The 13,803-nt window shown below is 49.0% G+C and overlaps 1 protein-coding gene across 1 annotated transcript in view; it reads right to left on the minus strand.

The window, feature by feature from the left end:
• PHB1 (prohibitin 1) overlaps positions 1-13,758 on the minus strand; it is a 30,714-nt gene extending 16,956 nt beyond the window's left edge. The window contains 4 exon segments of the mRNA XM_063959859.1: positions 6,915-7,057; positions 7,183-7,344; positions 13,657-13,701; positions 13,704-13,758. Coding sequence (XP_063815929.1) covers positions 6,915-7,057; positions 7,183-7,344; positions 13,657-13,701; positions 13,704-13,743 — 390 coding nt within the window. The 5' untranslated portion in view covers positions 13,744-13,758.
• Positions 13,759-13,803: the final 45 nt, after the last annotated feature.

The following is a 13,803-nucleotide window of genomic DNA, read 5'->3' on the forward strand; positions in this document are numbered from 1 at the left end:
TGCCATGTAGGGATCTATACTTTAATGTTTTACTTTAAATCATCACTCAATTGTGCCCAGTATTTCCGGGATATTGTATATAGTTACATGTAAAATTTAAATGTTAAGCAAATAAAGCATTTTACATTCACAGTTAGCTCCAAAAAATATTCCAAGATCTGTGGCCTTGTAGGGGGTTTTTTTTTTGGTTAATTTTTATGCCCAATTGAATGTAGCTCGTTTTTCCTCCCGAAAAATGTCCCGTTTTCAAGTGAAAACACATAGGATCCGGTATAAGTTCCCTTATCTATGTGTTTTTGCAGCTGTGATCATGAAAACAGGGCCCTTTATCAGGGATTTTTTTTATGGGGGGAATCCAGCTGGTCAAGAAAAATATTCCCCCATTAAGTGCCAGCGTCGGGCTGTCTTTGGGGCTAAATGGATAGCACAGAGGGATCAATCAACTAGAGCAGGCAACTGAATTCCCCCCTTAGCATGCAGAAAATAAGATTTTACTTACCGGTAAATCTATTTCTCGTAGTCCGTAGTGGATGCTGGGGACTCCGTAAGGACCATGGGGAATAGCGGGCTCCGCAGGAGACTGGGCACTCTAAAGAAAGATTTAGTACTATCTGGTGTGCACTGGCTCCTCCCTCTATGCCCCTCCTCCAGACCTCAGGTTAAGGAAACTGTGCCCGGAAGAGCAGACATTATAAGGAAAGGATTTTGGAATCTCGGGTAAGACTCATACCAGCCACACCGTATAACTTGTGATACACTTATCCAGTCAACAGTATGAACAAACAGGGCATCAACAATGGATGCCAACATAACATAACCCATTATTAAGCAATAACTATGTACACGTATTGCAGAAAGTCCGCACTTGGGACGGGCGCCCAGCATCCACTACGGACTACGAGAAATAGATTTACCGGTAAGTAAAATCTTATTTTCTCTAACGTCCTAGTGGATGCTGGGGACTCCGTAAGGACCATGGGGATTATACCAAAGCTCTCAAACGGGCGGGAGTGCGCGGATGACTCTGCAGCACCGAATGGGCAAACTCAAGGTCCTCCTCAGCCAGGGTATCAAACGTGTAGAATTTTGCAAATGTGTTTGAACCCGACCAAGTAGCAGCTCGGCAAAGTTGTAATGCTGAGACCCCTCGGGCAGCCGCCCAAGAAGAGCCCACCTTCCTTGTGGAATGGGCTTTCACTGATTTTGGATGCGGCAAACCAGCCGCAGAATGAGCCTGCTGAATCGTGTTACAGATCCAGCGGGCAACGGTTTGCTTTGAAGCAGGAGCCCCCAACTTGTTGGGGGCATATAGGATAAACAGAGAGTCAGTTTTCCGGACTCCAGCCGTTCGGGCTACATAAATCTTCAAAGCCCTGACTACATCTAGTAACCTGGAATCCTCCAAGTCACGAGTAGCCGCAGGCACTACAATAGGTTGGTTCAAATGAAAAGATGACAACACCTTTGGCAGAAATTGGGAACGAGTCCGCAATTCTGCCCTGTCCATATGAAAAACCAGATAGGGGCTTTTACATGACAAAGCCACCAATTCTGACACGCCTAGCCGAAGCTAATGCCAATAGCATGACCACCTTCCACGTGAGATACTTTAGCTCCACGGTCTTAAGTGGTTCAAACCAGTGGGATTTTAGGAAACCCAACACCACGTTGAGATCCCAAGGTGCCACAGGTGACACAAAAGGGGGCGGAATATGCAGCACTCCCTTAACAAACGTCTGAACTTCAGGAAGAGACGTCAGTTCCTTTTGAAAGAAAATGGATAGGGCCGAAATCTGGACCTTTATGGATCCCAACTTCAAACCCATAGTCACTCCAGACTGTAGCAAGTGCAGAAATCTGCCCAGTTGGAATTCCTCTGTAGGGGCCTTCCTGGCCTCACACCAAACAACATATTTTCGCCATATGCGGTGGTAATGTTTTGCTGTCAAGTCCTTCCTAGCCTTTATCAGCGTAGGACTAACTTCCTCCGGAATGCCTTTTTCCACTAGGATCCGGCGTTCAACCGCCATGCCGTCAAACGCAGCCGCGGTAAGTCTTGGAACAGGCAGGGCCCCTGTTGCAACAGGTCCTGTCTGAGAGGCAGAGGCCATGGGTCCTCTGTGAGCATTTCTTGCAATTCCGGGTACCAAGGTCTTCTTGGCCAATCCGGAACAATGAGTATCGTTCTCACTCCTCTTCTTCTTACGATTCTCAGTACCTTGGGTATGAGAGGAAGAGGAGGGAACACATACACCGACTGGAACACCCACGGTGTTACCAGGGCGTCCACAGCTATCGCCTGAGGGTCTCTTGACCTGGCGCAATACCGTTGCAGCTTTTTGTTGAGACTGGACGCCATCATGTCTACCTGTGGCAGTTCCCATCGATCTGTAATCTGAATGAAGACTTCTTGATGAAGTCCCCACTCTCCCGGGTGGAGGTCGTGCCTGCTGAGGAAGTCTGCTTCCCAGTTGTCCACTCCCGGAATGAACACTGCTGACAGTGCTTGTACGTGATTCTCCGCCCACCGAAGAATTCTGGTGGCTTCCGCCATCGCGACTCTGCTTCTTGTGCCGCCCTGGCGGTTTACATGAGCCACCGCGGTGATGTTGTCTGACTGAATCAGCACCGGTTGGTTGCGAAGCAAGGGCTCCGCTTGACTCAGGGCGTTGAATATGGCCCTTAGTTCCAGGATATTTATGTGCAGACAAGTTTCCTGACTTGACCACAACCCTTGGAAGTTTCTTCCCTGAGTGACTGCCCCCCACCCTCGGAGGCTCGCATCCGTGGTCACCAGGACCCAGTCCTGTATGCCGAATCTGCGGCCCTCAAGAAGGTGAGCACTCTGTAGCCACCACAGAAGAGACACCCTGGCCCTGGGGGACAGGGTGATCAGCCGATGCATCTGAAGATGCGATCCGGACCATTTGTCCAACAGATCCCATTGAAAGATCCTCGCATGGAACCTGCCGAAGGGAATGGCTTCGTACGATGCCACCATCTTTCCCAGGATTTGCGTGCAGTGATGCACCGACACCTGTTTCGGTTTTAAGAGGTCTCTGACTAGCCTTCTCCGTCGGGAGAAACACCTTCTGGTCTGTGTCCAGAATCATGCCCAGAAAGGGCAGACGCGTCGTAGGAATCAGCTGCGACTTTGGGATATTCAGAATCCAGCCATGCTGTTGCAACACTTCCTGTGAGTGCGCTACACTGATCTGCAACTGCTCCCTCGACCTCGCCTTTATGGAGGAGATCGTCCAAGTATGGGATAACTGTGACTCCTTGCTTTCTCAGGATCACCATCATTTCTGCCATTACCTTGGTAAATATTCTCGGTGCCGTGGACAGGCCAAACGGCAACGTCTGGAATTGGTAATGACAGTCCTGTACCACAAATCTGAGGTACTCCTGATGAGGCGGATAAATGGGGACATGCAAGTAAGCATCCTTGATGTCCAGAGACACCATAAAATCCCCCTCTTCCAGGCTTGCAATGACCGCTCTGAACGATTCCATTTTGAACTTGAATCTTTTCAGATAAATGTTCAGGGACTTTAAATTTAATATAGGTCTGACCGAACCGTCCGGTTTCGGTACCACAAACATTGTGGAATAGTATCCCTTCCCCTGTTGAGGAAGGGGAACCTTTACCACCACCTGCTGGAGAAATAGCTTGTGAATTGCCGCTACCACTACTTCCCTTTCTATGGGGGAAGCTGGCAGGGCCGATTTTAGGTAACGTTGAGGGGGCATCACCTCGAATTCCAGCTTGTATCCCTGAGACACAATCTGTATAGCCCAGGGATCCACCTGTGAGCGAACCCACTGGTGGCTGAAATGTCGAAGACGCGCCCCCACCGCTCCTGGCTCCACCCGTGGAGCCCCAGCGTCATGCGGTGGATTTAGTGGAAGCCGGGGAGGACTTCTGTTCCTGGGAACTAGCTGTAAGGTGCAGCTTTTTTCCTCTGCCCCTGCCTCTAGCAAGAAAGGAAGCACACCTCTGACCTTCTTGCTTCTTTGTGCGCGAAAGGACTGCATTTGGTAATACGGTGCTTTCTTCGGTTGTGAGGGAATATATGGCAAAAAGTTTGACTTCCCAGCAGTAGCTGTGGAAACCAGGTCCGAGAGACCGTCCCCAAACAATTCCTCACCCTTGTAAGGTAACACCTCCATGTGTTTTTTGGAGTCGGCATCACCTGTCCACTGCCGAGTCCACAGGACCCTCCTGGCAGAAATTGACATTGCATTAATTCTAGAGCCCAGTAGGCAAATGTCCCTCTGGGCATCCCTCATATATAGGACAGTGTCTTTTATATGCCCCAGGGTCAGCATAATGGTATCCCTGTCTAAGGTATCCATTTCCTCAGACAGATTATCTGTCCACGCTGCTACAGCACTACACATCCACGCCGACGCATTTGCCGGCCTCAGTAGAGTCCCTGAATGTGTATAAACAGATTTCAGGATACTTTCCTGCTTTCTATCTGCAGGATCCTTTAGGGTGGCCGTATCCTGCGACGGCAGGGCCACCTTCTTAGATAAGCGTGTCAGAGCTTTATCTACCCTAGGGGAGGATTCCCAGCGCACCCTGTCCTCAGGCGGGAAAGGGTACGCCAAAAGTAACCTTTTGGAAATCAGGACTTTCTTATCTGGGGAATCCCACGCTCTTTCACATAACTCATTTAACTCATGTGAAGGGGGAAAAGTCACCTCTTGCTTTTTCTCCCCATACATATAAACCCTCTTGTCAGGGACAGGGTTTACCTCTGATATGTGTAAAATATCCTTCATCGCTATAATCATGTAACGTATAGCTTTTGTCATTTTTGGTTGCAATTTTGCATCATCGTCGTCGACACTGGAGTCAGAATCTGTGTCGACATCTGTGTCAACCATTTTGGATAGTGGGCGCTTTTGAGACCCTGAGGGCCTCTGCGCTGTAGGATCAGGCATGGGTTGAGACCCTGACTGACCCGAGCTATCAGCTTTATCCAACCTTTTATGTAAGGAGTTTACATTATCATTTAACACCTTCCACATATCCATCCAATCAGGTGTCGGCACCGTCGGCGGCGACACGTCAGTCAACTGCACTTGCTCTGCCTCCACATAGCCCTCTTCGTCAAACATGTCGACACATGCGTACCGACACACCGCACACACAGGGGAAGCTCTAAATGAGGACAGGACCCCCACAAGGCCTTTTGGAGAGACAGAGAGAGAGTATGCCAGCACACACCCCAGCGCTATATAACCCAGGGATTACACAGTAACTTAGTGTTTACCCAGTAGCTGCTGTATTATGATTTATGCGCCTAAATTTATGTGCCCCCCCCTCTCTTTTTTACCCTTCTACCGTGATTCTGCAGGGGAGAGCCTGGGGAGCTTCCTCTCAGCGGAGATGTGGAAGGAAAATGGCGCTGGTCAGTGCTGAGGAAGAAGGCCCCGCCCCCTCAGCGGCGGGCTTCTGTCCCGCGATTTCTTGTAAAATAAATGGCGGGGGCTCATGCATATAACAGCGTGCCACTGTTTATATGCAGCATTCGCCAGGAGGTAACAATTGCTGCCCAGGGTGCCCCCCCCTGCGCCCTGCACCCTACAGTGACCGAGTGTGTGGGTTAGTGTGGGCGCAGTGGCGCACAGCTGCAGTGCTGTGCGCTACCTCATGTGAAGACAGGAGTCTTCTGCCGCCGATTTCGATGTCTTCTCCGCTTCTGCCGGCTTCTGTCTTCTGGCTCTGCGAGGGGGACGGCGGCGCTGCTCCGGGAACGGACGACAAGGTCAGGTCCCGTGTTCGATCCCTCTGGAGCAAATGGTGTCCAGTAGCCTAAGAAGCGCAACCTAGCCGCAGTTAGTAGGTTTGCTTCTCTCCCCTCAGTCCCTCGTAGCAGAGAGTGTTGCCAGCAGAAGCTCTCTGAAAATAAAAAACCTAACTAAAATACTTTATTAGCAAGCTCAGGAGAGCTCACTAAAAGCACCCAGCTCTGTCCGGGCACAGATTCTAACTGAGGTCTGGAGGAGGGGCGGGGAGGGAGGAGCCAGTGCACACCAGATAGTACTAAATCTTTCTTTAGAGTGCCCAGTCTCCTGCGGAGCCCGTTATTCCCCATGGTCCTTACGGAGTCCCCAGCATCCACTAGGACGTCAGAGAAAATGTGTAACTGAAACATTCATGAGCAGCCAGTTTCATGCATCAAGAAATTGCTCCACTTATTTCTTGACATAGAAAAATGGGGTCAGTAAATAGAAAACGTATACAATACTAAATATTTTCTTTATTTATACAACAGTGCATTTCTGCAAGAGAGCTTACGCTTACATTTAGAAATGCCTTGTTTAGTTTGGTGAAATGTTTTATTGAACAAGGTACATAAGTAGCTGTCTTGCTGTTTGCAATGCAGACTAATGGAAGCTGTAAATTTCCATTTCCTTGGAATAGTAATGTAGTGTTACCTCTAGAAAATATGTAGAGGGCAGGGCACAAGACAGCAGATCACATGCAGCCACGCTGCCTGCCTAAAAGGGGGCGTGATCATGCAAATCAGGGGGCGTGGCCATTAAATGACATTTAAGTGGGCGGTGCGGCCTGCAGACGTTTTCACAGAGGGCGTGGGCGGCCAGCGGCGTCACTGTTGGGGGCGTGCCCAGCACCTACGGAGGTGCTGGGCTTCCCAAAACTCTCTCCCACAGCGTGAATGAATGCCATGCGCATGGCATCTTTACACGCTTGGAGGGCAGGAAGTGGACGGCTGTTTTAGCAGGGAGCCGCAGAAAGGGCAGGGCAGATTTTGCCCTTAAAAATAAAAAAAAAGTTAAATAGCGTGAACACTGGTAATGGTATGGAGTTCTGCTCTCAGAGCAATGAATTCACAAATGCATATATAGTAAATCTTGGATCTCTAGCACAAACTTACCACCACTGATTTAAGAACCTCAGTTGTAATAGACGGCAAAACACGCTCATCATAGTCCTCTCCGATGCTGGTGAAAATACGTGGCAATTCATTGGCAACAGGCCGGAAAAGAATACGCAGAGTGATATTAACATTCTGCAGATCTGCGGAGACAGGCAATAATAACCCACATGGTACGCACCACTCATTTCCTTCTCAACAGAACAATTATCTTAACTTAATCAATAAAGATTCTAAATAACTGATATTTTGATATACTGGTACCTACCTTTGCTCCCTGTGATAACAGGAACGTTGCGAGGACGTGAACGGCAGTCAAAAATGATTGGTTTCTGTACCAAGGGGATGAGGAAATGTGTACCTTCTCCCACTACCTCATTTTGAACCCCTCGGAATCTGTCAAAAATAACAGCATTGTGTCCAGCGTCCACTAGTGGGTGTGGAGAAAATGAAAGCAGAAAAGAAAGAAATTAAAAATGGCACCAAGAACAGTTTTTATTCTCACATTGTGACTTTCACAATTTTACTCCATTGTCTGTATATTGTCCATGTGTATATAAAGGCATGGCAAAAATACAATTTGAATTACCTACCGGTAAATCCTTTTCTTGTAGTCCATAAGGGATATTGGGGGAATCTAGTACGATGGGGTGTGCTGGCTCCTCCCTTCTATGCCCCCTTCCACAGGCAGTTATAGGTAAAACAGTGCCCGAAGGAGAAAGGACATATGAGAGATGGAACTCGAAAACAAGGAGTTGTGAAATGTATACCAGCACACCACTAACATATAACTACCAGCTGAACAGGTAAACACATAAGAGAACCTGCAGAAAGTCAACGCACTGAGGCGGGCGCCCAATATCACTTATGGACTATGAGAAAAGGATTTACCGGTAGGTAATTAAAATCCTATTTTCTCTAGCATCCATAAGGGATATTGGGGGAATCTAATACGATGGGGATGTCCCAAAGCTTCCAGCAAGAGCGGGAACATGCAGAGACTTCTGCAGCACCGCCTACCCAAACTGGGTATCCTCTTTGGCCAGGTTATCAAATTTGTAGAACTTCACAAAAGTGTTCTTCCTCGACCAGGTAGCAGCTCGGCACAGTTGCAAGGCAGAGACTCCACAGGCAGCCGCCCAAGAAGACCCCCACTGATCTTGTAGAGGGGGCCTTCAGAGACTTAGGAACAGGCAAGGCTGCAGACACACAGGCCTGTTGGATAGTAAGTCTAAGCCAACGAGCAATGGACTGCTTCGAAGCAGGACAACCCTGTGCATCATAGAGCACGAACAAAGAATCCATCTTTCTGATCCGAGCCGTTCGCTTGACAGAGATCTCCAAGGCTCGCACAGCATCCAATGCCTCCGGAGGAGCAGAAGAATCAGAACTGGACGGAACCACAATAGGTTGATTCAGGTGAAATGCAGAGATACAGTAAACTTCGGCAGAAACAGCTGCCTAGTCCGGAGCTCCACTCTGTCCTCATAAAAGACCAAGAATGGACTTTTACACAATAAGGCCCCCAATTCTGAGACATATCAAGTAGAAGCCATGGCCAGTAACATCACAGTCTTCCACATGAGGTACTTGTCTTCCACAGTCACCAGAGGTTCAAACCAGGTGGACTGTAGAAAGTCCAACAATACATCCAAATCTCAGGGTGTCGTAGGCGGCACTAAAGGAGGTTGTATGTGGAGTAGCCTTGCAAGAAGGTCTGCACTTCTGGCAACGCCACCAATTTTTTCCAGAAGAAAATGGAAAGAGCTGAAATCTGGACCTTAATGGAACCCAGACGCAAGCCCTTATCCACACCAGCTTGCAGGAAACGTAAGAAACATCCCAAGTGGAACTCTGCAGGCGGATACGTGCATTCCTCGCACCAAGAGACATATCTCCTCCAGATATGATGATAGTGGTTTGACGTCCCAGGTTTTCTGGACTGAACGAAGGTAGCAATAACCTTTTTGGAAGGGTCCTTGTGAGGGGTGTGGTTCATCAAATCGACAGTATCTAGGTCGACAATGTTTAGGTCGACCACTATAGGTCGACAGTCACTAGGTCGACATGGATGGAAGGTCGACATGTGCTAGGTCGACAGGTCTAAAGGTCGACAGGTCTAAAGGTCGACATGATGTTTTTTGGGGGGGTTTTGGCGTTGTTTTCTTCATAGTGTGACCGGGATCACCAATTAGTGCTCCGCTTCGCTCGCCATGCTTCGGGCATGGTGCCATCGCTCCGCTACCGCTTTGCTCGGCACATATTACCGTTCCAATCGTAGTCCACGTGGATCGTTAAGTATGAAAAAATTCAAAAAAAAAAGAATAAAAAAGTGAAAAACTCATGTCGAACTTTAGACCTGTCGACCTAGCACATGTCGACCAACCATCCATGTCGACCTAGTGACTGTCGACCTATAGTGGTCGACCTAAACATTTTCGACCTTCAGACCGGATCCCCCTTGTGAGGTAGGATGTTCCGCTCAACCTCCATGCCGTCAAACAAACTCGCTGTAAGTCCGGCTAGACGAACGGTCCTTGTTGAAGATCTCTTCTTAGTGGTAGAGGCCAAGTGTCCTCAACGGACATGTCCAGAAGATCCGCGTACCATGCCCTCTGAGGCCAATCCAGGGCAAGCAGAATTGCCTGGACTTCTTGATATCTGATTCGCTTGAGCAACCTTGGGAGCAACGGAATCGGATGAAACAGGTAGACCAGCCAATAAGGCCAAGGCGATGTCAGTGCATCCACTGCCCTCGCGCCTGAGGTTCCCTTGTTCGTGAGCAATATCAGTGAAGCTTCTTGATGAGTCGAGAAGCCATCATGTCTATTTGTGGGCAGCCCCACCAGTGGATGATCTGTTGGAACACCTGATGGTGGAGTCCCCACTCCGCTGGGTGGAGATCATGACAACTTAGGAAGTCTGCTTTCCAGTTGTCCACACCTGGAATGAAGATTGCCGACATGGCTCTTGCATTTCTTTCCACCCAGAGGAGTATCTTTGACACCTCTTGCACGCAGGCTCTGCTTTTTGTCCCTCCTTGTCGATTGATATACGCCACTGCTGTGGCATTGTCCGACTGTACTTAGATCCTGTGATCCTTGAATAGAGGAGAGGCCTGAAGCAGAGCATTGTAGATCGCCCAAAGTTCCAGAATGTTGATTGGAAGGAGGCTTTCGTGGGCTGACCCCCACCTGCCCTGGAATTGCGCCCCTTGGGTGACAGCTCCCCATCCTCTCAGACTCTTATCAGTCGTGAGGAGGGTCCAATCCTGAATCCCGAAACTCCGGCCTTCCAGGAGATTGGAGGACTGTAACCACCACAGGAGGGAAATCCTGGCCTGAGGGGACAGCCGGATTAGCCGGTGCATCTGTAGATGTGAGCCGGACCACTTGTTCAGGAGATCAAATTGAAATATTCTGGCATGGAACTTTCCATATTGGATTGCCTTGTATGAGGCGACCATCTGTCACAGCAATCCTATGCAAAGATGGATGGACACTCGAGTAGGCCGGAGCACCATTCGGACCATCTCCTGAAGTGTTCTCGCCTTGTCCTCTGGTACGAACACCTTCTGTACCACAGTATCCAGCAACATCCCCAGGAACAGGAGCCGCTGAGCTGGCTCCAGGTGGGACTTCTGTAAATTGAGGATCCACCCATGGTGTGCCAGAAGATGGATAGTGCGGTGGAGCAATAAAAGCTTTCTGAATCTTGCTTTTACCAGAAGAACGTCCAGGTAAGGGACAACATTGACCCCTGGACCCGGAGTTGGAACATTATCTCCGCTATCACCTTCGTGAAAACCGTCGGAGCTGTGGCCAGACCGAAGGGCAGGGCCTGGAACTGGTAGTGATCGTCCAGCAGGGCAAACCTCTGGTACTCTTGATGAGGTGGCCAAATCGGAATATGAAGGTAGGCATCCTTGATATCCAGGAAGACCATGAATTCCTGTTCCTCCAGGCCCGCAATCACTGCTCGCAAGGATTCCATGTTGAACTTGAAAACCTTCAGATAAGGGTTCAAGGACTTGAGATTCAAAATGGGTCTTACCAAACCGCCTGGTTTTGGTACCACAAACAGGTTGGAGTAATAACCCTTGCATCATTGTGGTATAGGTACTGGAACAATGACGTGGGACTGGACCAACTTTTGGATGGCCTGTTGCAACGTAACCTGCATATCCTCCAAAGCTGGTAAGCTTGATTTGAAAAATTGTTGGGGAGGAGCACCGTCAAACTCTAGCTTGTAGCCCTGAGAAATGAGATCCCTGACCCAGGTATCCTGGCAGGAAGCCTCCCAGACGCGGCTGAAGTGACGCAGTCGAGCTCCCACCTAGAGATCCCCTCGGGGTGGGTGGGTACCACCATGCTGAGGTCTTAGCGGAAGCAGAACTGGTGGTCTGGTCCTGAGAGCTGGTGCTTGAAGGTTTTCTTGACTTACCTCTGATGCCTCTAGTTGCATTTGAGGCACCCCTGGCCTTAGATCGAAATCTGTTAGACCGAAAGGACTGCACAGGCGGCCTCGCGTAGGGGAGTCTCGCCGACGGGGCCCCAGAGGGGAGAAACGTGGATTTCCCAGCTGTTACATTGGAAATCCATGTATCCAACTCAACTCCAAAGAGTCATTCCCCCGAAAAAAGGAGGGATTCCACACTGTGCTTTGATTCTGCGTCCGCAATCCACTGACGCGGCCACAAAGCAGACACTGCCATGGCAGAAGTCCTAGCATTAATATTTCCCATCTCCTTGAGCGAGTCACACAGGATGCGTGTAGTGTCCTGAATGTGCTTGAGGAGAGTCACTATAGTGATCAGGGGCATAGCCCCGGAAAGGCCCTCCTGAATCAGACTAGCCCCCGTATGAATGGCATGGGTCATCCAGCTATGACCGGCCTTTGCGATACACCTGCTGCCATGTAAATAGATTTCAGTGTAGTCTCTATTTTCCAGTCCCCAGGATCCTTTATGGTAAAAAAGCCCGGGGCAGGCAGCACCACCTTTTTAGACAGTCGAGAGAGACTGATACGTCAACCCCTGGGGGTTCCTCCCAAAGCTTCCTGTCTGCAGGAGCAATTGGGAAAGTGCGCAAAAACTTTTGACACTTGGAATTTTTTGTCTGGATTTTTCAAGGCTAACTTGAATAGGTTATCTAACTCTGCAGCATCAGGGAAAGGGACATTAGGCTTGTTTTGTGTAAAGAAAAACGACTGCTGTGACGCAGCGTCCTCTAGAGGGAGCTTTAATATGTCCCATATAGCCAAAATTAGGGGTTCAATACCCTAAGCAGAAGCGGAATTCCCACTAACAGGATCCAAGTCCTCCCCATCCTCCTGTATATCCTCATCTGTATCAGAGAGCAGAGCAGGTAGACCACGCTTATGTGGACCTGCATGAGAGATGGGGGGCTGTGTAACATCTGCCCTAGCAGCTAAGTCTGCAACAGCTTGTTGTAGTAGCTGAGTTTTCTGTACACTAGCAGTGAGCTGGGATGACATATCAGACATCATAGTTTTAAGAGACCCTAGCCAGTGGGGCTCTGGACCCTCTCCCCCAGCCCCTTCACTGATTTGTGAAGATTGGCTGCATTGTTTACAAGAAACAGAATCAGATGACAATGGAGAGAATCTGGTGTGGAATACACCGCACAGTTTGTGTTTACCCATGTCTCACAGTAAGCACAATGACATACACAGACAGTAATACTTTGCAAGCCTGCCCTTACTGTATATGAGAGAGAGAGAGAGAGAGAGAGAGAGAGAGAGAGAGAGAGAGAGAGAGAGAGAGAGAGAGAGAGAGAGAGAGAGAGAGAGACAGACAGAGACAGAGACACCAGCACACCCCTAGCTGCACTGCCCCAGTGAGGTTGACAGCTAACTATATCACAGCAAATACTAGTAAATTCTGTCCTGGAGAGGACACAGACCGTGTACAATAGCAGCTCTCCCCCTTTACTACACCCTGTACCATATTTTCAGCGTGTCTTGTGAGGCAGGAAGCCTCCCTAGCAGGGCGCCCAGTTTGTACTCCCCACAGACGTCACCTTCAGGCTAGTGTTAGGGGTGTGCAGCGTGCTGCGATTGTGACAGCCAAGGTGCAGTGCCCAGCTGAACATACAACCTCTCAGGACGGTGGCCCTGCAGCGGGGAAGCGGCTCTGCACCTCGCAAGGCCGGTGACCAAAACCTCCACTGCCAGGGTGCAGGTATGCTGTTGTCAAACAGCATACCGAAAGTAATAAAAGTTGAAAAGAAATTGAAGAAAACTCTCTGGAGCTGCAGAGATATGCTTTCTCTCCTGAGGGCACTTTTTTCTAAACTGCCTGTGGGAGGGGGAATAGAGAGAAGAAGCCAGCATGCCCAGTGAAGAAATTAAAAGTGCACCGGCTCCTTTGGACCCCGTCTATAACCCATTGTACTAGATTCCCCCAATATCCCTTATGGATGCTAGAGAAAGCACATCTATATAATACACAAATGTCTGAGCAATCTCCATCATGAGTAGCGAGAGTGGGGCACACACTACAGTAGCAGCCCGCTTCACTTCCACCACAGTGTTAAAATGAGACAGATTACAAGAAGACCAGTAAGTATAACGGGGGGCAGGACAGGGTGGGCTGAGGAGACTGGGCCTATGTCAGGTCCATTTTACTAGTGTAATACAATCCCTGAGATACAGTAGATGAAAAAATAAAAAAAATAAAAAAAAAAAGACAGCTAACTGATGCTACGCACTCCTAACTCACCATTATATAAGGCAGAGTTTACGACACCTCCAGCAACAGCCATCCCAGGCCAAGTTTTCCAATTGATTCAAACAACTTTGCTGCCATTGTGTAACACTAGCCCTGTAGTAACAAAAGATGGAAATCATGTATTACTTTGTCACATTT

This window comes from Pseudophryne corroboree, chromosome 3 (genome assembly GCF_028390025.1).
Source record: "Pseudophryne corroboree isolate aPseCor3 chromosome 3, aPseCor3.hap2, whole genome shotgun sequence".
Taxonomy (NCBI): domain Eukaryota; kingdom Metazoa; phylum Chordata; class Amphibia; order Anura; family Myobatrachidae; genus Pseudophryne; species Pseudophryne corroboree.